The sequence below is a fragment of the Lacerta agilis genome, chromosome 15, assembly GCF_009819535.1.
Source record: "Lacerta agilis isolate rLacAgi1 chromosome 15, rLacAgi1.pri, whole genome shotgun sequence".
NCBI lineage: Eukaryota > Metazoa > Chordata > Lepidosauria > Squamata > Lacertidae > Lacerta > Lacerta agilis.
In genome coordinates, this window is record NC_046326.1 from 35697405 (window position 1) to 35718562 (window position 21158).

Consider the following 21158-nt stretch of genomic DNA (forward strand, 5'->3'; position numbering starts at 1 on the left):
TGCTATCAACTCTCGGCACCCTAAACCAACTACAGCTCCCAGGATTCTTTGGGGGGAAGCCACAACTGCGTAAATGTATTGGGCTGGTGTGGCCTTTTCACTGCATCACAGTAACCAGAAACACCTCTTCTCTCCCCTCAAAAAAGGTACTTCTCTACAGTACGTTCAGTGTCAAGGTAGCACATTTTAAAAAGACAAAAACTGTTCTATCCCACAGAAATAGGTTTCCGTCTCCAACACTTGGGAGTGCGGTCAACGGTTCAGGATGAACCCCAAACAAGTTATCACCACACAGAAAAAGCCTCAAAAGAACTTTCCCCCGTTCTTCACAGTCGTCTAAGAAAATGGCAGGACTGGTGGACCACCAAGACAAACAACTGCCTTGTGAGATTTCTTTACCCTGCCACAAAGGACCTATTGGACAGTGCTTGTGCCACCAACCCTGAAGACTAACCCACTACCATACCTTGGCCTACGTATTTTGGAAATTGCTCTTAATAATAATAATAAAGGCTGAGCACTTATTGGAGCCATTAGTGAGGATTCTTACTGGGTAGACCCTGCTTTTTTGGAAGAGGGCAGCAGCAGCATTAATAAATCACCACTTTAAAGTCCTCAAAAACTTTTGAGATTTCCCTCAGCAGACAGATATAACTCTGTCCCGCTCCCCACACAGTCTCCAGCAATCCTCTTTATCATTCCTCATCTGGGATCCTTTGGAAGGAGTGGAATGAGAAACCGTGTCTCATTTACACCAGGTGTACACAGGCCCTCCAGGTTTTGCTGGACTACAACTCCCATCACTCCTGTCTGTTGGGCTTACTGGGGCTGATGGGAGTTGTAGTTCAGAAACATCTGGAGGGCTCCCCACATCCAGCTAACACAAAGCGTAAGAGGATCACTGGAACAAGTGCCCTCTTTCCGCCCCCCACAAAAAATCTTACCATAACCCCCTTGCACACACCAGAAACCCAAAAACACATGGAGTTCCACAGAATGACCTCAATGGGTTAGAAATAGTGGTTATTGGGGAGACACAAGTAGCTGTGCAGAAAGTGACAGCTTCCTCCAGAAAAAAGTCCTATTCAGTTCCCTTCTATTGTCTCCAGCTTTTTAGATACTACCTACATACCTCCAAAAAAAACACACCAAACCTTCCCCACAAACCATGAGGTAGGAAGCTTGTTGTAAAAAACAATCACCTACTACCCTCTATGCCAGGGGGGCAGAGGGGGACACACGACTCTTGTCCAGCAGGCCAGATTCAAAAGCACCTACCCCTTCGTGGAGCAGTTTTGATAGGTCCACCCACCTGCCAATCACCTGATGCCATTATATTTCTGGAGAATCCAAGCCTACTGGAAAGCAAACAGGGTTCGACGCTGCATTTAAACAGCATTGAATGCCATAAACATTTCACACTTGAAGATCTCCCCAGAAATATATAGAATCTATCCCACTTTGCTTCAGCAGCCTCTAAGCTTATTATTTTAAAACAAAAACAGTGAGATTGTCTACACAAATTTAAACCACTTCCAAACTCTGCCTCTGCTATCATTCTCAAATTAGGCTAGGAAAGCGTATTTCTCAAAAGGGAATACATGGGATTTCCTTCCACACACCTTCACAAAAGCAATGGTTCCTAGCATTCTCCGGGAGCAAGCTGAGGAGGCTGAACCAGTTCCGAACCAGTTCACACTTTGCATGTATACATGTCCCAAGGGGGGGTGCAAACTTCATTTTGAACGGATCAAACATTTCCACAGGGCGAAACAGAAAACCTTCGCTGTTTCACAGATGAAACCAAGATTCATAGTCAGGTTGTTTTAACAGTGCCAGTTGAACATTTAGGGAGAGGGGAAATGGGTTGTTGTTTTTTAAGATTAAAAAACCTTTTATCACATTTATTATTAACCATGAAAAATATAATTCACACAAGGGGAAGACAACAACAACAACAACAGTCCATCAGAATGTAAACATTTTTAAAGTAAAGAAGATGCCGACTCGAGATGTCAGAAGCAAAAGTAACAAAAGTCAAAAAGAAATCTTGCTGGGGGGCCTTGGGGGGGGGCGCATCTCCACATGGCCCTTCGATTATTTGGGAAACTTTGCAGAGGACTCCGATGATCACTTCCAGGTGTGTGAGTGACAGAGATATTATTTTTTTCCGGGGGGGGGGGATGAAGAGAGGACCATGAACACACAACAAGCTATATTATATCTTTTGATTACTGGATTCCAAATCTCCCAAGGCAAATCGCTCGAACCGGATGGCAACTTTGCTACTGTTAATGCTGAAGAGGAAGGTGGAGGGTAAAGGGAGGGTGGGAAAAAAGGGAAATTAAGCAGTTTCACTTTGAGACCTTGTACAAAAACAACAAGTGCTGGTTATGAGCTAATTGGTTCCATGTACTAACACAAGAGAGCAAAACAAACACTGAAGTGGTCTGGGAGGAAAACAGCAGAAACTGTACAACTTAAGGAAGCTTCTTGGGGAGAAGATTTTTTTTGGGGGGCACCTATGACATTCTGCTGATATGGAAATATATCGCATTGGAGAGGGGCGTGACCTATTTTACACACAAACACACAGCGTCACTTGCAAAGTGTTTCTCTTGCTGTGCCATGTTGATCAGGAAAAGTCTGTACTTTTCCTGATCAACATGGCACAGCAAGAGTCTGTGAGCAGGAAAAGGAATGTACTTTGGGGCTGGCTCAAGACACACTGCCGCCGAATTTGGCCTCCCTAAATTGCTCCTCCTCCACACTAGTTTACTTGGACACAAACCCTAAGGAGGCTCTCCTGCCCTCCAGATGTTGCTGCACTCTCTACTCTCTTCTCCCATCACTGTAGCTTGCTCAGGATAAAGGGGGGGGTTGTAGTTCAGCAACATCTTAGGGTCTGCTGGTTCCCTACCCAGGTCCAATGAAAAACTATAAAGCACTGAAGCTTGGACAAGATCCCTCACCCTATTAGTCCCTTTCGGACCACCCTCCCTGAGGAGGAAAGCAGAAAGTTCACTGGTTCTGCTACTACAAAGCTGGGGGCCATACTCTCCTGTCTAGAAAAGGACTAGCAGGGGAATTTCCTCTGCCAAATCATAGAATTGTAGAGCTGGAAGGCACGCAAAGAGTCATCTATTCCAAGCCCCTGCACAATGCAGGAATCTCAGCTAAAGCACCCATGACAGATGGCCACGCAACCTCTGCTTGAAAGGCAGGAAGTCAACTGAACCGGGCCCACTTCCAAATCCAAGGAGAGAAGTTCAGCCATGGCCTCCTGAGAAGGAGAACTCACCCAGAAGGGGGTTTTAGGGGGCTGGAGAGGAAGGATACTTAGATTTCAAATGGAGACTGAGTTTCAGTTTGCCTATTGTTTCCAAAAGTGCTTTGCTTGCAAGTGAAAATGGAATCAAATTTCTAGCGGATCACTGGCTTTCTTGCCTTTGAGCTCATCTCTGGGGAGGAAAAATGTTATGGGTGAGATGCCCATCTGAGTTTTGCTCTTTAATTAGATTTCCCACTGCTACACCTTGAAAGGAAAAGCAACAAGCAGAAACACAAACAATAGCATGCCCCACAATGCTGGCCCCTGTTGAACGCTGCCTCAAACACACAAATGGGATTAGGATTTTTTTTAAAAATGAACTAGGAGCTACTGCACCGACATTGATTTAGTCAGTTAATTTGGTCATAGTTAAAAACTGCCCGCAGAAGATTAATCAGGCAGCGGATTTTTTGTTTTGTTTTAAGTCCTGATTCATTTTTAATTATTTTTTAATACAAATAACTTGTTAAAAACTGCCTTCTCTCAGAAAAAGCCAGAAAGGCGAGAGGCAGATCGAAATGATAAATAAACAGAAAACAAAACAGAAGAAAAACAGTTGCAGGCTTCAAGACGGCTAGCTTTGCTCCTGTGTGAATTTACACAGATTTAATCGATTAAAAAATTAACGGATTGAAATTCATACGGTTACGCAACTAAGATCTCTTTAACTGGACAAAACGCTCTTGTTTTTAACCCTTCTCTCGTAGGAAGGGGGGGGGGAATATGCACATCAAGAATTATCCCAACTGAAGCTGTAACTTAACAGACTTGAGAGCAGTTTGCAAATCTGCTGCTGCTGGCCAGCCCCCCAAAATGCACAGATGGGTTTATTAAATTTCCTTAAAGCCCCTCTCACCCCACAAAAAGGAGAAGCACGCATCGCTGCTTGGTTGGTTTGGGTGTTTGCTTACAAACTTGCTTGAGATGCTGGTTGGTACAAGTTCGGAGAAATAACCGCTGGGGACAAGTCTATAGAGGAAGGAGAAGGAGGCCGGGACAGGAAGAGGCAAGGTGACAAGTGCTGCAGCCGCTGGAAACGCTTCGGAAGAAGGGTTAATCTGGACCAGGTTGTTAGTAGAACGCCACAGTTCTTGCAGACAGGGATGGTTATTTCGAGTTACAGTAGCCCACACCAAGAGAAGAGGCAGGAAAAAGGAATTCGTAGAAGCAGCAGGGGCATCCAAGGATTAAAAACTGGCAGCATGTATTGTGTATTTGTGTGTGTGTGTGTGTGTGTGTGTGTGTGCTTGTGTGCACACATTTAGAGCGGTTGTCCAAGTTGCTGAGTGGGTTAGGAGACAAGGAAGCATGCAAGGCAGAACCCAACTATTGCATCGGTAGCTACATCCTATAAGGAAGGAGGTGAAAGGCAAAGGGAGAAAGACAAGAGAAGGAGCGTTAGTTCACCGTTAAAAACTCAGCCATACAGCAGAGCTAGCTTTGAAGGGCTCTGTGGTACAGGATCAGCTTTGCATCTGGGTAGGGTTGGGAATGTCCCCTGCATGAAACTCTCGAGAGCTGCTGCCAGTCAGTGCAGAAAACACTGAGCAAGATGGACTCAGGTTCTGACTCAGCATAAGCCGGCTTCCTGTGACCCCAACACACAGCAGAATGATGCTTGTATCTTTAAGCAGAGATTGGAACAGCTTGTTTCCTGTCTGTGCCTTAATTCTCTCCCCACCCCCATTTCTCTGTAGATAGTCTGGTTGGGGGTAGGGGAGGTGCAGCTGTTTGAAAGCAAGACCTTTGTGGTCTAGGTGTGTGCTGAATTACCACACACGTATATGCCCCTCTCAACCCACAAGTGAACTCAGGAGGGGCAGCTGGTAACCTAACAAGGAGTCCATCTCACAGAGGTAGTGAGAAGTTAGGACGCAGGGGAGCTTAGCCATTCACCTTGGCAGTGAGCAGGACTTTAGTCGTGTACACACCATAGATTTGAAGCAAGTACTTCCCCCAAAGAATCCTGGGAGCTGTAATTTGCCCATCACAGAACTATGGTTCCCAGCACCCTTAACAAACTACAGTTCCCAGAATTATTTGTGGGAAGTTGTGCGCTTTAAATGTATGTCACGGGTGCAATCTGCTCAAACACACTAAACCAAGGTTTGCAGAGGGAACCAAAATGGCACCCAGTCAGCAGGGGCAAGTGCCTGGTGCAATGGGAATTGGAGTTCAAGAATTTTTGGAGGCTGCCTTGTTAGCCCCCCCCTGCAAACCATGGTTTACCATGTACAAGCTTACTCACAACTTTGTGACGCACCGGTGGGCACACTAAAGACACATGGGCCTGCAGTGTTAGTGTGTTAAATGCAGATATGCACAAACCTACAGAAGCTTTCACCCCGTTGCAAATATTTGGTCCCCAACCAGCATAATCAACTGTGATTTCCGGAAGCAGCTCAGAGGCAAGCGGACACAGGGCAATACGTACTCGGCTGATTTCCAGAAATGTCCCGGATGAGAGAGCCTCCGGTTGAGTTTTGGCAGTTTTTCAAGCATTTCCATCAAGAGAGTGAAGCTGGGACGCTCGGTGACGTCGAAAGACCAACACGCAGAGAGAATTTCCTAAAAAGACGGCATTGTGTTTTAACAGGCAGTTAGTTGTATTACTGACTTCAGTTTGCAAGGGGATGTGGCAAAGCTGGGCATGTTTTTGAAAAACAGATCAGGGAGAAACATGACCAGACTGGGGAGCACTCTAAAGGCAGCTTTCATGGGTTGTTATAACAAGGGAGGTACAAGGAGTTTTAAGCTTCAATCCTGGCCCCAGAGTTACAGAGGCAATTGAGTTTCCCCTCAGCGAGCGACGATTCCCAGAGCGGTTTAACAATCTAGCCACCTCCTCAGGGAACAGCACACTTAACTACAGCTCCCAGGATCCTTTGGGGTTGCTTTCATGGGTTCTTGTGATAGGAAAGGACATTTTAGCTACCATCTCGGCTTCTGGAGCAACGAGATTATGGGTGCCTAGGTTGTTCCCAGCTACTTTACGCTTGGTCCTGCACAGAGATGCAGTCAGAAGAAGGGTGTGTAGCAGGTGTGGGAAACCTAGAGCCCTCCAGTTGTTTGGGAAGGACCCTAGCTTAGTGATAGAGCACCCAGGTTCAATCCTGCCTGAAACTCTGGAGAGCCAATGAATGCTAGCCATGGTAGACAATATCAACTCAAATGGGCCAATAGTCTGACTCGGCATAAGGCAGTTTCCTGTGTTGTTGAACTACAACTCCCTTCATCCCACACCACCGGACCAAGACATTTTGGGGACCGAAGCAAAGGACAAGATGGTGCTTCTCCCACAATGGAGGCTGGATAGCATCCTCCAGCACATGGCGGGCTAGTTAAGGAGGCACGAGGCAGGCTTGCCCTCTGAACACAGCACCACTACCCCCCTTCCCAACATCTGAGATCCCGTCACTCTGCCTAACGCTTGGGCCGGCCCCGGGCGGTTGGTGTACTAAGCACAGCTGCCAATGGAAGAATCCCCTTGTCCACTTACTCCAACTTCTTTCCCCAAGTTGCTTGTGGAGAGGACCTGCTTCATGCCTTCGCCACTCCCAATCTGCCAGATCAACGCCTCGGCTGGCTGGCTCTTAAAGGGCCACTCTCTGGCTTGGAGCTCATACCACACGGTCCTGAGAGGCAAAGAGAGGTTTTGAAAAGTTAAAACAGGAAACTTATCAATATACATCTTTGCCCTTCCTCCAAGGATTATGTCCCCAAGATCTTGCGGTATTCTCACTTAAACTGAAAAGTTACTAAGAACTGAAAACTGAGAGCCAAAAGTCTATCACTGCCAGGGTCCAACAACAGACACGTCACCAAGAACTTCATGTTGCAGGCCCTGCCCTGAGGAACTCCCTGCCAGTTGAAGTTCAGCAGGAACCATCCCTCCCTTCTTTCAGGTGTGTCTTTGGAAAGCTGGGCTGTTTAGGCAGGCCTTTGCAATATGAAATTTCTCCTTTTTAACCAATCAGCCAATGGTTGATGTTCTCAAACTTACCCAAAAGCATAGACGTCAGCTGCCTTGGAAAAAGGGAGCTTATCTTCATCCTTCCCTGGAGCCATCTCGCGCACGATCTCTGGAGCCAGGTAGCACAGCCAGTCGTGGGGCAGTTTCAGTTCGTTCTCGCGCCTGGTGCCAGAAAGGGCAGCGTTACTGGACTTGGTGATGTACCCAGCAAAGTTCTACTCAGAGCATTTCATTTCATTTCATTTATTAAACTTATTAGTCACTTGTCAACCAAAGTTTTCCAAGTTACAACAAAATGGAAAAAGGTATACAATACATAATACTATAGGGAAAAGGTGTGTGCATCATATAATACATTAATATTTCATATAACATCCATGCGGACGACGATGACACATGCCAGTAGCGAACAACATTTACAATACTCAAAACAATAAGCAAAGCAATACTCTAACCCCCTAATTAGCAAATAAGCAAAACCTCAACCTCCCTCTAGTCCAAAAACCATCCCCATCGAACAACCCCCCCATTTAACCTTTCCACCCCACCCAAAAGTCTGGGGTCAAGGCCAGTGTTACAAATCAGTGCTGGGTGGGTCCTCCAGGGATGGTCTGGCATCTCTCCTCTCCCTTCAGGGGGATACAGCAGCAAAGCAAAGCAGGAAGATGGCAACCCAAGTTTTACCTGCTTTGCAGCTGACCTGGCTACTGCTCCTATCTTGCTGCCGGTGGCGGTGCAGACCCATTAAAATGAGCGAACCCATGTTGGTTAATTTCAGCAGGTCTACCCTGAGCGGGGCTAGCATTGGATCCAAGCCAGTACAGTCATACCTCAAGTTGCGTCTACTTCAGGTTACGTATTTTCGTGTTTTGTCCCACGGCAACCCGGAAGTACTGGAACGGGTTACTTCCAGGTTTCACCGCTCATGCATGCACAGAAGCACTAAATCGTGCCGCATGCGTGTGCAGACACGGTGCTTCGGCTTGCGTCAGTTCTGTGTTACAGACGGGCTTCCAGAACGGATCCCATCCATAACACGAGGTTCCACTGTACTCTACAAGGCTAACACAACTTGGGAACTCAAAGGAACAAGATAAATAAATAAGATGAAATGCGTAACACGAGGTTCCACTGTACTCTACAAGGCTAACACAACTTGGATAACTCAATGGAACAAGATAAATAAATAAGATGAAATGCAGGAGGGTGGGGCTTCTATAGGTGCCATAACTCAGTGGCAGAAGGTCCCACGTTCAATTCCTGGTTCACATAGAAGCGGATGGAGAAAGAGGTAGCAAAAGAAGACTTACCTTCCCTCCTGAACCACACCAGAAATCCCGAACAGACCAAAGTCTGTGATCACAACTTTTCCGTTTTCATAGAAAACGTTCTTCGACTTGAGATCTTTATGCACAATCCCTTTTGCGTGGAGATACCCCATGCCCTGGAAAACATCAGTGTATTAGCCTTTTGCAGGCAGATCTGCATTCCTTGGCATGCTACCCGGTCAAGCCCCTGCTGCGCCCACTCCTAGGCCCCCCTGCTTTATATAACATTTCCTTCTCTTTCTGCTCATTTTGCATGCACCTGTCACCTATACTGTAGAAGGGGACAGCGTGGGTTCCTATGGTATGGCGAAATAACACAGCCTTGAAATGAATCTCCCCAAGTTACTAGCCCACAGCAAATATCACTAGCTTTGTTGCCCCTATACAGCTTATACCAGTCATTTGTGGGCAAAAGAAAGCCAGTTATTTAAAGATGTCCTTGCCTGAACCCCTGAAAGTGAAACTTAACCTCCAAGTACCACCGCCAAAAGCAGTATTGACAGTCAATGTTTTAGATCCAGGATGGGCAACTGGTGGCCTTCAGGTGTTGCTGAACAACAACTCCCATTACCCACTACCATTGATCATGTTCGGTGGGGCCAGGGGGAGAACATCTGGAGACACACAGATGTTCTCCATCCCTGTTCAAATGTTTATAAGAGATACAGAAGGGGGGGGGGCAGAAAGGCAGAGCAGTGGCTCCATCCACCATTGGCCCCAGCCCCCAATTCATGTTTTCTACAGGGAAAAAATGGTTCCTTATCCCAGGTAGCCTTACATATTACCTTAATAATCTTATGCAAAATGCTTCTTACCTTAATGATCTCCTGGGCAATCTGCCTGGTCTTGTTAATATCCAAAGATATCTTGGGATCCCTTACAAACGAATGAAGCGTTCTTCCTTTGCAGAAGCTAAGGCAGATGCGGGTAGACAAAAGAGTTAAGAAGAAGAAAAATCAGAACTGTTTTGTGATGAGTGAATGACATAAGGAATGCTTATGCCCACTCCATACTATCCCATCACAAACAGGCACACACCCAGGCTGACAAAAGCTACAGATCCCTAGGTAGGCAGGTAAGAAGACAGAGTCCAAGGGTATAAATGATGCAGCGTGATAACTGTCAGAACTAAACGTGGTTGCCTTCAAACCAGTGCTTGCAACCGAGGTTAGGAGCTGGTTTGCAACCTTGGTCAAAAGCATAACTGCCGATCAGGATCTCCAGATTTTGTTTTTGAAACAAACAATGCACTGATTCGTATTTTAAAATTGTTATTCCACCTAATAGCAAACTCACAGAGCAGCTCATAATAAAAAGAGGCAACCAAATATCAAAACTACTCCAAATTAAATCAAAATCGTATCTTTCTTTCTTTCTTTCTTTCTTTCATAAAAAACCACATTCAAACAAGAAACTCAAAGGAGCATGTAATATAATCAAAAGAGCACCAGTACACAACACCAGCACAAACTGAAAACTTGTTTTTAAAAAATAAATTAATTAAAAGATGATCCCATGAAAATTTTGTAAGATTCTCATCAAAGATAAAGCAATAGCAGTTCTGAAATCCCTCTATGCAATTTCATTAGGCTCAACACATGCATCCTTGGGTTTTAGAGGATCATTCACCTCTTCTTCCCATTCATTAAATTTGTGGATTGTTCGGTTAATGGTAGCTTACAAAGTTATTGCTTATTGTTCAATATTATTCTTTTAGGATAAACTTTAGATGGGACACTTTGGAAAGTAAAAGGTGAGGATGGCAGCCACACCTTCAATATGCAGTTTGGAACTGTTGAACTAACAAAGCCCTAGCAGATCTAATTTCTTTTTAAGTGCCATAATAATAATAATAATAATAATAATAATAATAATAATAATAAATATCAAGATGCTTACCTAGTAATGATTGCTAGGTGAGGGGGGTTCATGCAGGCCCCCATGAAAAGCACCACATTCTCATGTCTGGTTTGTCTGTAGTTCATCACCTCCTTCTTGAACAGTTTCAGGTGGTCCTGATTGTTCCCATCGATTTCCAACAATCGGATGGCCACCTCCCCGTGCCATTTCCCCCGGTACACCTTGCCCCACCGCCCTTGGCCAATGGGGTCGCCCAGCTTGATCTGCTCAAAGGGGATGTCCCATTCCTGCAGGTAGACGCTGGTCTGGCTGACATTCCGGGACATCACCCCTCGCCGCCAGCGGTCTCGCCGCTTTGGCAGGTCGTCAACCTCATCTTCATCGTCCTCGGCTTCCGATTTGTTCTGCTCTTGGTCTTCCACATGCTTGGGAAAGAAATGAGTGATGGGAGTTGTAAGGTTCTCGGTTAGATGCTCATCAGTAAGCAGGCAGGACTCCGCTGTTTCCTTTTATGCTTGTATTGTGCAGACTATGTACAGTGCAGAGCTAAAAAGTTCATGTCTGTATCAAGTGGTGTCAGAATCCAGGAATGGCCCCTTCCGGTTCTGACCTCAACAAAAGAGCTTTGGCATACGAAAACACCACCTTCCATCCTTTCATTTCACCCCACGGCGCCTTTGGGGCGACGGAAGTTGCGTTCCCCTGTATCGCCCTCGGGACTGTGGGAGTGCTGGGTCTCTCTTGCATCCCCAGAGCCTCGACTTCCTTTCCCCTGAGAAACACCCCCCCCCTCCTCGCTAGATGTCTCGCCACTCCTTTCGCTGCCAGAGGAGGTGCTGCTGGCCAGGTGGGACTGGGGCTCTCTGTAGCATCCGGAGAGCCCTTCCACCACCTTGTGCTGCGTCGGGGACAGTTCCCTGACAGGAGTATCAGATACCAAGTCCTGGCCTGCCACATCCTCCCTCCCCAGGCCTTGTGGTGTCAATCCTTTGGATTGTCCCACTTCAGCATGGCTAAATCTCCAATACCCTTGGACACACGCTGTGGTGTTTGCCCACTCATTATGGAGATGTCATACTGGGGGGGGGGAGAGAAAGGGTTAATAGAAAGCCCAGCGGCAGAGCCTAACTGAGGCAAGCAAAACTGTAAACAGTATTTCAAATGTGGTTGCACCACAGATTTGTAGAGGCACTGGGATGGACCAGGCACTCGCATAAGTCTCTGGCTCCTTGTTCCTGATTCCACTGCCTTGCTGAGTTGCACCTTGCCTGGACACCCTGTGCTAATCAACCTTGCACTGTGGCCTGACTTAGCCTCTGGGTCGTGTTTTGGGCCTAGACTGACTGTGCTTGACCTTGGCTTGTAGAGACAACATTGCACCTTGAACCCGACCTTCTTGGATAAGTGTTTCGGGGAAAGGCTTTTACCTCCTGGGACTGAGGCTCCAGAGGGGCACCCCCTGGAGAACAACAGAAGCATTCCAGTGTAGCCAACAGAATAGGCTGCTTTGTGTGCGCTCGGATGCAGGGTGGTTGTGGGTGCCTATGGGTTCAAAAAGGTTGGCGACCCCAGCTATACAAATTAATAATTTCACTTCTCAAAAAAAAAACAACCCCTCAACAAATGGAAACTTACCTCCACGTCACGTTCTTCGACCCCATCCGTCTCTAGGTGCTCATCGGCACTATTTGACAGAGAAAAAGGGAAACGAGAGTTGAGTTGACAATGCAAGATGGCACAAATGACTGAGGTCCAGGTAGAGATGGGAGACTATGTCAATGTTGATTTATTCATTTTTCCTGCCTTAGGTTCAGTTCACCACATCGGTTTTTGATTTATTTATTTTTTGTAAGTCTTCCCAAAAAATTACCAGCATTTTAGTGTAAATTTATCCTACTGTACATATTTTTATATATGCAATTTTGTCTAATTATGTCAGCATGCCTGGTGGTGGTGGGACCCTGACACTGGCATTAAATGTTTTGTTTTGTTTTTCTAAACCCAGTGAGGGCTGACCATGCTCAGTAACCACAGAATATTGAACAAAATGGAGTATCTATGAGAAGGGCACATCTAGTTGGCTAGAACAGGAGCACGTCTATTGGGCAGTGAGAATACACCATAATGTTTATTTGTTGGTTCCTCCTGTCCAAATAGAATTGTTAGAAGGAGAAAGAGAGAGAGAGACAAAGACTTAATTGACTTACTTAGTGCTTTCAGTAGTTTCCAAAGGTTGCGTTACTTGGGGGGTGTTGGGAATTTCTACAGAAAAGAGCAATATATGAAAAAAGAAATTGATGTTCGCAGTTCAAGGTTGTCATTGTTTTGCTTTTAACAGCTGCAGTAACATTCACCCAATAAGTATCTAGCCACATAGAAGTAAATACCCAACATACACATTCAGAAGAATCACAGTCTGTAGCAATCCTGGACTGTACGACTCCAGACTGATGGGGAATCAAATCTACTACATAACCTTCTAGAAATCTAATTTAAAATCTCTCTTCCTGATGTGTGTGCTTTCTACATGCAGTGCAGGGAAACATTTCAATAAACAATTCTCTCCTCGTCCCTCAACTGCGGACTGAAGTGGTGCATTCCCATGAGGCCTGTTACACATTTATGTGACCCTAGTCATGACACAGTGGCAATACTATGCAGTGCTGGAAAGCAGATTGCACCAAATTCACTGAACTCCTACAAGTCTAGATCAGCACTCCAAGCTTAGTGAATCATATGAGCAAAACAATTTTGCTGGTTACAGGAAACTACTACCTTAGCATAGTATCTTATCCATGGGTAGGCAAACTAAGGCCCGGGGGCCGGATCTGGCCCAATCGCCTTCTAAATCCCACGGACGGTCCAGGAATCAGCATGTTTTTACATGCGTAGAATGTACCCTTTTCTTTAAAATGCATCTCTGGGTTAATTGTGGGGCATAGGAATTCGTTCATCCCCCCCCCCAAATATAGTCCGGCCCCCCATAAAGTCAGAGGGACAGTGGACTGGCCGACCCCTGATTTATCTAACAGTGCCCCTCCAAGTTTGCAAGAAGAGGTCTTTGTCATCACAACCTTAATGTCCCTTTTAATCTGGAAATATCTGGAATCAGACCTGGGACCTCAACATCCACAAAATCTGTGCCTTACCACAATGCCGTCATCTCTCTCTGCTGCGCCTGCCCACAATTACACCTGCTTTCGTGTTTTATACAAAACTCACCACACTGCCAGCACCAAACAAGATATTATAGTGCTGCTTTCATTGGCTCTTTGTGGACTACAGCTCACATCATCCCTGATCACAGGCCACAGCTGCTGGGGCTGATGGGAATTAGAATCCAAACAATATCCAGAGAGCCCCGTTGTTTGCCACCACAGCAGTAAACCAAAGTTTTTATTTTACATCGCCTTGAAACAATTCCATTGAAGGCAATCAATAATAATAATAATAATAATAGTAATAGTAATAATAATAATAATAATACTAGTTGTTGGTTTTCACCCCTCAGCACTTTCTGTGCTGTTTAAACAACATAGGCACAGCAGGGGAAAGGAAATGTTCCAATTTGTTCATGCAAGCAGGGCAAGAATGTTGACGCATCATGCAGAAGGAAGGTAAGTCACTTCGCCCTAAGCCCACCCTCAGTTCTGAGAGTGAGGGGGGAACAGGAGCGTTAGAAGAAATGGCACCAGCCAGTTAGAAGCAGAAGAACTCACCTGGGAAGATAAACTGTTGTCTATGCTGAATGTAGTAGGCAGCTTTTTTTAAAAAAAAAGGAAGAAGGAAAAGGAGGAGAGGACAGCAAAACAAAATGTAAAGAAAAAAAAATCACAAGAGATTAGCATGTGAGAAAACCATGTTAGCAACTGCCCCCATAAATTCAGTGAATTAATTCAAGTTCATCATTAGTAAATTGTAAAACAAAACAAAACAGGCAAGGCGGGTGCATTTGAGTGCATGCATTTTGGAAAGATTGCAGCTGGGTTGGAGACCGCATCACCTCCTTTCACATTCAGAAGAACAGGGTAAAACTTGATTTATCTGCCATTTATAGCGAACCACACATCTCCAAATCAAGGTGCATGGCCCCAGAGGTGGGTAAATCTACTGGTGTAGCTCCCCTTCCCTGGCATTAAAGGTATAAGTGAAACTACTTAACCTAATGGTAGGGGCAGCTCTGCTCCAAGCATCCCCTGCTCTACCACCCTAGTCCCAGAGAAAAAAAGCACAAATTTACCTGGAAAGTTGAACCGGCTGTCCCGCTGGCCCATGGGAGACGGGTTTGGGGGTGGCGTTGCACTGGGGGGGTTGGAAGACGGGAAGGGGGCTGGGGAAGACGGCGTGGAGGAGGTCGTGGAAGATGGGTTGCTGCTGGAGTCGAGGTGGTTAATTGCTGGCGGGTGCTCCTGGAAACGGCCAAGAGAAGGCAGAAATCATGAGCCTTAAGCCCTGATAGCTCTGATTCAGCCAGAATGTTTTCCATCACTTCTAAAAGGTTATAAAGCTCGCAGAAAGAGGGGAAGAACCAGGAGGAGCACATCGCGTGCACATTAATGATCAAATACTTGTTAAATATAAAACGCAATATTTATCAGAGTGCAAAGCATTTACTAGAAAACAAAATAAGAAGTTTTACAAACTAAATTTAATTCAGATCTGCACCCAAGGAAGCAGGTGTTTTAAGCAAAGAAATTATAACTGGCTTCCAGCTATGCAAAGTTTGTTTCTACTGTACGCCAGGTTTCTAATAAGCAATTAATTTAAACCAACCAAATAACTCTGAAGTGAAATCTGCTGAGTTCAATGAGATTTAGCCATAGGTAAATGTGTCTATGATTGCAGCCTCATTCTGGTTTTTTTTTTTTAATTGTTTGGCCAGTCACGGGGGTGCAATACTTTTCTGGGGGTCTTCTGCTGGGCTTCGCACCCTTTTTGTAAGCCCAGTACCTTTTTAGTTAGAGCTTTTGGAAGAGTCCCAAACTGCGGCTCTGATGGTCGGTCCACCGGGTTATTGATGTCAGAAGGGACGGACTCTGTCCGCCTTAATCGGGGTACTATTGAGGATGGGAGGAAGAGAAAAGGAAACAATTTATCTCCATTTCTTGTTATTGCGACAACACCAAGGTGACAAATTAGCTTCGGCAGGGCAGAAATGGGGGTGGGGGAGGGGGAACCCAATAAAAAAAAACCTCACACTTACTGGGTAAGAAAGATATTCTACAAGGTGGGGCTTCTTTCGTGCATTTGTTATGACACTTTAATCTGCAAACAAGAAAAAAGTGCATTAGAAATTATATAAAATTATATACAGGCATCCCGTTTTAGATGTGACTGATATGTGTGTAATTGTCAGTGGCGGAGCTTCATGCTCTGGCACTGGGGGTGGGAAGCAGCCGAGGGCGGGGCGCGCTTCTGGGGGTGGGGGAGCCGCCCCCAGGGACATGGCGCACGTTCTGGGGGCGGGGCGGCCGCACATTCTGGGGATGGAGTGGGGCACACCGCCCGCATGGGCGTGGCACGCATTCTGGGGGCACGGCGCGCCGAGATGGCATGTGCACAGCACAGAACCTGGAAACTTCCTAAAAGATGTCACTAAAAGGGCAGGACGAGGACAGAGCACTGCAGAGCGGAGGTGGGGGCAGGCCAGAATGGGGTGTTTCAATGGCACGCGATTTCACGCAAGCGCGCAATGACCCGGAACGCAACCACTGTGCAAATCAGGGGTTGCCTGTAATTGTAAGTTTGAAAGGGACCACGAGGGTCATCTAGTCCAACCATCTAGTCCTGGTTCATGTCCTCACTTGACCACAAAGCTCACAGGGTGACTTTGGGCCAGCCACTCTCTGTCAGGATTGTCGTGCGGGTAAAATTAGCAGGGGGTGATAAAACGATTAGTGGGTAGAGCCAAGTATGTCACCCTGGGCTCTGGAATAAAAGTGAAAGAAAGGAAGCCTACAGTCGAATTCCTTTGAACTGGAATGCCAAATTTCATTTATGTAATTGCATTTATCGCCCACCTTTCCTCCAAGGAGCTCAAGGGTGGGTGCGCTGTATGCAGTTCCCTCTCTCTCAATTTTATCCTCACAACCCTGTGAGGCAGGTTAGCCTAAGGAGACGGTGACCAGCCCACTACCATCTTGGGTTATGACGGCTGAATTGCCTCGCAGGTATGCTGGCCCACAACTGTTGGTGAAGTGGGAAGGTCCTCATCGCACACTTACCTGCAGTGTTTGCACTTCACGCCAAACATCATGCTTTTCTGACACACCTGGCAGACCTGAGAAAGCCATGACTTTGCGGAGAATCTGGACGAGAGGAAGCGAGCCAAGACAAAGAAGACACAAAGGAGAGGGAGATTTTTTTTTATAAAAAAAAAGTATTATCAGAAAAAATTCGAAACCAATCTGAAAAAAAGAAGGGAGCCATATTTGTGAATTTCACGTGGTTATATTCTACCGGGGAATGGTTCAATCCTATCTGCCCTCTACCCCACCAGTATCACGCCCCAGAAAACATTTTAGAGCCGTGTTTTCAAGCAGAGGTCACAGCACAAGGACAGAGAAGGTCCTGTGCAAAGCAGAAGGTTCCAGAAGACTGCCGTTGAGTCACCAAGTAGCATTACTAGGGGTTTAAGCACTAGCTGGTCGCCACTGGTGACAAGGAGTTCCATGCAGGCGAGTGAGCAGGGCTGGGAAAGGAGAGGCAGAAGCCTAGAAAGGGGAAGGGTGTGTTTTTAAGATGGTGCTGCCCAAACATGGGGGTTTCCAAGGCTGCAGTCTGAATGCCCCCACCCACCCAACTCTTCTTTCGCAGACAGTGGAATGAGATTTGCATGGGGGAAAGTCATACAGCTACAGCAATAAGGGTATGTCCAGCCAGCCCCCACCTGGGGCTACCAATGGGCTTGAGCTAAGTCTTCAGAGAATCCAATCTGATCAGCTTGTCACCCACTGAAAGCATGCGGAGCATTTACCTGTGTGTTACAGACAGACCAATATCTCTTCGTACCGTCTGAGGAGATCCCTGGGGGAGATCTGAGAAGCCAAAATTAAAGGCAGCGTGTTAGGTTTCACCAGAAAGGAAGGTGGACACTGTGAAACAACACATGGCCCATCCTTGCAACAGGCTGGGAGGTTCTCCTTCCTATCGACTCCAGATGGCAGCAAATCCCAGCTCCACACAGCAATACTTCCCGGTTTGTCTATTTATCGGGATGCTAGAGCCAAGAACTCTCATTTCCAGCAAATCATTTGGCAGGGGACGTTACAAAGGGGCAAGTAGTACGGCTGAAGAATGGCACAAACCACTAATGCAGGGGTGGGGAACTTGTGGCTCTGAGGAAGTTCCTGGACTCCAACTCCCATCAGTCCCAGCCAGCATGGCCAATGCTCAGGGATGATGGGAACTGTAGTCCAACCAGTGGTATCTGGTGCCCACAGAAAATGAAAAGGTGGAAGGCAGAGCTAGAGATGAACGAATTTGTCAATTTCAGTTTTCTGCTTCTCATTTGTCCAATCTTATATTCGGTTCTCCCTGTTTTTGCAGCCATTTACATTTTTAAAAATTATTTATTATTATTATTATTATTATTGATGATGATGATGATGATGATGATGATGATATATTTATTTACACTCCACCATTTTCCCTAACAGGGATACAAGGTGGCTTATAGATAAAAACAAAAACTGCTGAAAACAGTATTGCAGTATTGAGTCATGTGCTTCTGGCTTGCACTCTTTATAAAGATTTGAGGAGTGGGGTCCATGCCGGGTTGCTCAACCATTCCTTTCTTTTAACAGATCAAGATGATCAGGTGACAGCAAAGACTGCAAGGTTTTTAGCTGGAGCAATTAGAATAAGATCTATTATTTGATTATTGATGAAAACCCCCAAAATATATTTTCTATAGTTAAGTTTTTACCTCTATCTTCAGTACATTTTATTTTATTTTATTTTATTTTATTGCTATGGCTAGTGGCTAGTGGCTGATGCAAATAAAGATTCTATCTATCTCTTTCTCTATCTAGGAAAAAAACAATGATTTAAAAACATTCAAACATTACTAGAATTAAAATTATATATATACATATATACTAGAGAGTGTGTGTGTGTTTTATATATAGTCATATATATAAATCTATTAAAAACACACAGATAATTACAATAAAAACAGCACGGCACCAGCGCTTTCATTAAAACAAATCATCCTAAGGCATAAAATACATCAAGAGGCTTAGTTTGGTCAGAATCAAGCATACACTTCTAGAGTTAAAATGAAATACATTACTGCCACCATAGCTGCTAAAGGGCAATGAAAAATTGTGTCCTGGGCTTTTAAGACTCGTCCACCCATGTACTATCTGAAACCAAAGGGTAACATTGGTTGCCAGATTTAATTTTTTTCCCCAGCTCTCCTACCCCCCACTAATTAAGTTTCCCCAAATTCCAAACCATACAATTCATAAACTCACAAACCATAAGCCACAGCTCTGTCCGAAACCATTGATTATTCGTCTTTTCAAAATGACTAATATGCCTGCAGTCGTGGCCCCCAGGTGTTGAAACAGCACAGAGAAACTTGGTTTCAGTGCAAAGCGACATAAATTCACCACATAAACTCTACTGTCCTTCACACATAGAAGCATCTCGACGTTCAGCCTAGACTCCCTTTAAAACAAGATTGGGGAACTGCAACATCAGAGGCGAGACCCAGTGTGGGTCTCTGGGCTGGCCCCTTCTTCTCGGTCTAACACACACAGAGCTTGTATTCCTTATCACAAGAATAACTGAGATAAGAAAGGAAACATTTTTCCACACGAAGGCACCCAAAGAAATCGTGAGAATACAAAGGGAACAAACTCTCCCTCTGTGTCTCCTCTTTTCAGCAGAATTTCATTTTCTTGGTTCTACGTCTAGGTGGTAGATATTTGTATCAGCCACTGGCCTTTGGATGTTCTACTCAAGAGCAGACCCAACGAAATGAAGGAACTCTTAGTAGCACTTAGTTTGCTAATAACCTAAAAGAAAGACAGCAAAAGGTAAGATGAGGAGCGGGGGACTTTTGGCCCCCGAGACATTACTGAACTCCCGTTTTCCCTGGCCACTGGCCACAGTGCCCTGCAGCTGTTGGGAGTTGTAGTTCTGCAACATCTGCTGGACTAAAAGGTCCCCCACACCTGCTATGGTTCATCGCACAACATGTCAGGAGTGGCAAAGGAAGTAAAGGCCGCAGAACAAAAGAATCGTAAAAATTATCTGCCACTGGAATTTCCTCACATGCTCGGAATGAGTCACTGTTCACACTCCGCACTCAGCCCAGCCACACCACTAAACCAAGCTTTCATGCATGACGCGGTTTCTTTTTTAAACAACTATTTTGAAACAGCCCATCCCTATAAAAGAGCCAACCCAGACTAGACACAATGGGAGCAGGCCTGAATGTTCAAAACAGGGACGGGGACGACGGCCCTGTGGTGTTCCAGGGCCACATTCACACCACAGATTTAAAGCACCATGATGCCATTTTAACAGACACGTCTCCCACCCCACCCCCACCCCCCAAAAAAAGAATCCCGGGAACTGCAATTTGCTCAGGGTGCTGAGAAGTTGTCAGACAATCTCACATTCCCCTCACAGAGCTATGGTTCCCAGAGCAGTTCAACAGCCAGTCCCTCTTCCCAGAGGACTCTGGAAATCGCAGCAGAGTGAACGTTTGGGCCTACTGTTCTGAAGAATGAGCAAGGTGCAGGTAAGCAGAAGGTTGTGCGAAAGGCTACCCTCCAAACCTACAGAGGTCATGTTTTTTCACACACCCCACTCCACCAACGGCGAGAAGATTGCCAAAAGAATGCCTCTTACCGAATCTAAAAGAGAGAGAGAGAAAACACAACACAGGGGGTTAGACTTGAGCCATAGGGATATATCAAAGATATATACAAAGCTGTCATATACCTTATATGAGGCACTGTGGTGTAGTGGTTTAAGAGTATTGGACCAAGACCTGAAAGACCAGGGTTCGAATCCCTCCTCGGCCATCAGGTTCACTAGGGTGACCTAGGACCAGACACTGCTTCTTGGCCTAACCATCTTCACAAGGTAGTTGTGGGGATTAAATGAGGAGGGAGAGAACCATGTACACCACCTTGAGCTCCTTGGATAAAAAAAGGTAAAGTAGATTCTTTCATTGCAGGGGGGCTGGGCTAGTTGACCCTTAGGGTCCCTTCCAACTCTACAACTCTATAATGCTATGAAATGCAATAAAATAAAATTAGCAAGACCATTGGCCCGGTATTTCTACATTAGTGTTCTTCAGTGTTGGGTCCCTGTACATCGCTGGGGTTGCAACCCACATCATCCCATGCCAACTTAGCCAAATGTCCAAACGACACCCAGCATTGAAGAACACGGCTGTGCACTTATCAGCGGAGTCTCTCCAGGTTTTCAGACAGCGCTCCCTGCAGATGCCGGAGATGAAACCTGGGACCTTCTGCAAGCAAAGCATCTGATAGTCTACTTTGCTACAGTACCACCCAAATCATCGGAACCAAAGCAATGCAGTCCTCCTGATAATAATACGCCTTTGGGCTTCATTTGCAATATTTTTGGCATTAGTTCTAAGAACCCAATATGACTTGATGACTGCTTAGAGGTTCTTGGTTCA

The 21158-nt window shown here is 45.7% G+C and overlaps 1 protein-coding gene across 7 annotated transcripts in view; it reads right to left on the minus strand.

Annotated features, from left to right (window-relative positions):
- Window positions 1-287: 287 nt before the first annotated feature.
- KSR1 (kinase suppressor of ras 1) overlaps window positions 288-21158 on the minus strand; it is a 99369-nt gene continuing 78498 nt past the window's right edge. For 5 of the 7 annotated variants that reach the window (XM_033171410.1, XM_033171417.1, XM_033171413.1 and 2 more), the window contains 16 exons: window positions 20357-20361; window positions 17469-17529; window positions 16717-16800; window positions 15696-15757; window positions 15443-15549; window positions 14733-14901; window positions 14212-14253; window positions 12700-12754; window positions 12128-12176; window positions 10532-10917; window positions 9448-9544; window positions 8615-8748; window positions 7335-7466; window positions 6831-6966; window positions 5766-5899; window positions 288-2297 (listed from right to left, as the gene is read on the minus strand). In XM_033171410.1, the coding sequence (XP_033027301.1) occupies window positions 2219-2297; window positions 5766-5899; window positions 6831-6966; window positions 7335-7466; window positions 8615-8748; window positions 9448-9544; window positions 10532-10917; window positions 12128-12176; window positions 12700-12754; window positions 14212-14253; window positions 14733-14901; window positions 15443-15549; window positions 15696-15757; window positions 16717-16800; window positions 17469-17529; window positions 20357-20361 (1732 nt within the window). In that variant the 3' untranslated portion in view covers window positions 288-2218. Of the gene's footprint in view, window positions 2298-4569; window positions 4680-5765; window positions 5900-6830; window positions 6967-7334; window positions 7467-8614; window positions 8749-9447; window positions 9545-10531; window positions 10918-12127; window positions 12177-12699; window positions 12755-14211; window positions 14254-14732; window positions 14902-15442; window positions 15550-15695; window positions 15758-16716; window positions 16801-17468; window positions 17530-20356; window positions 20362-21158 lie in introns of those variants that run through there. The other 2 variants (XM_033171412.1, XM_033171411.1) reach the window with 2 other exon arrangements.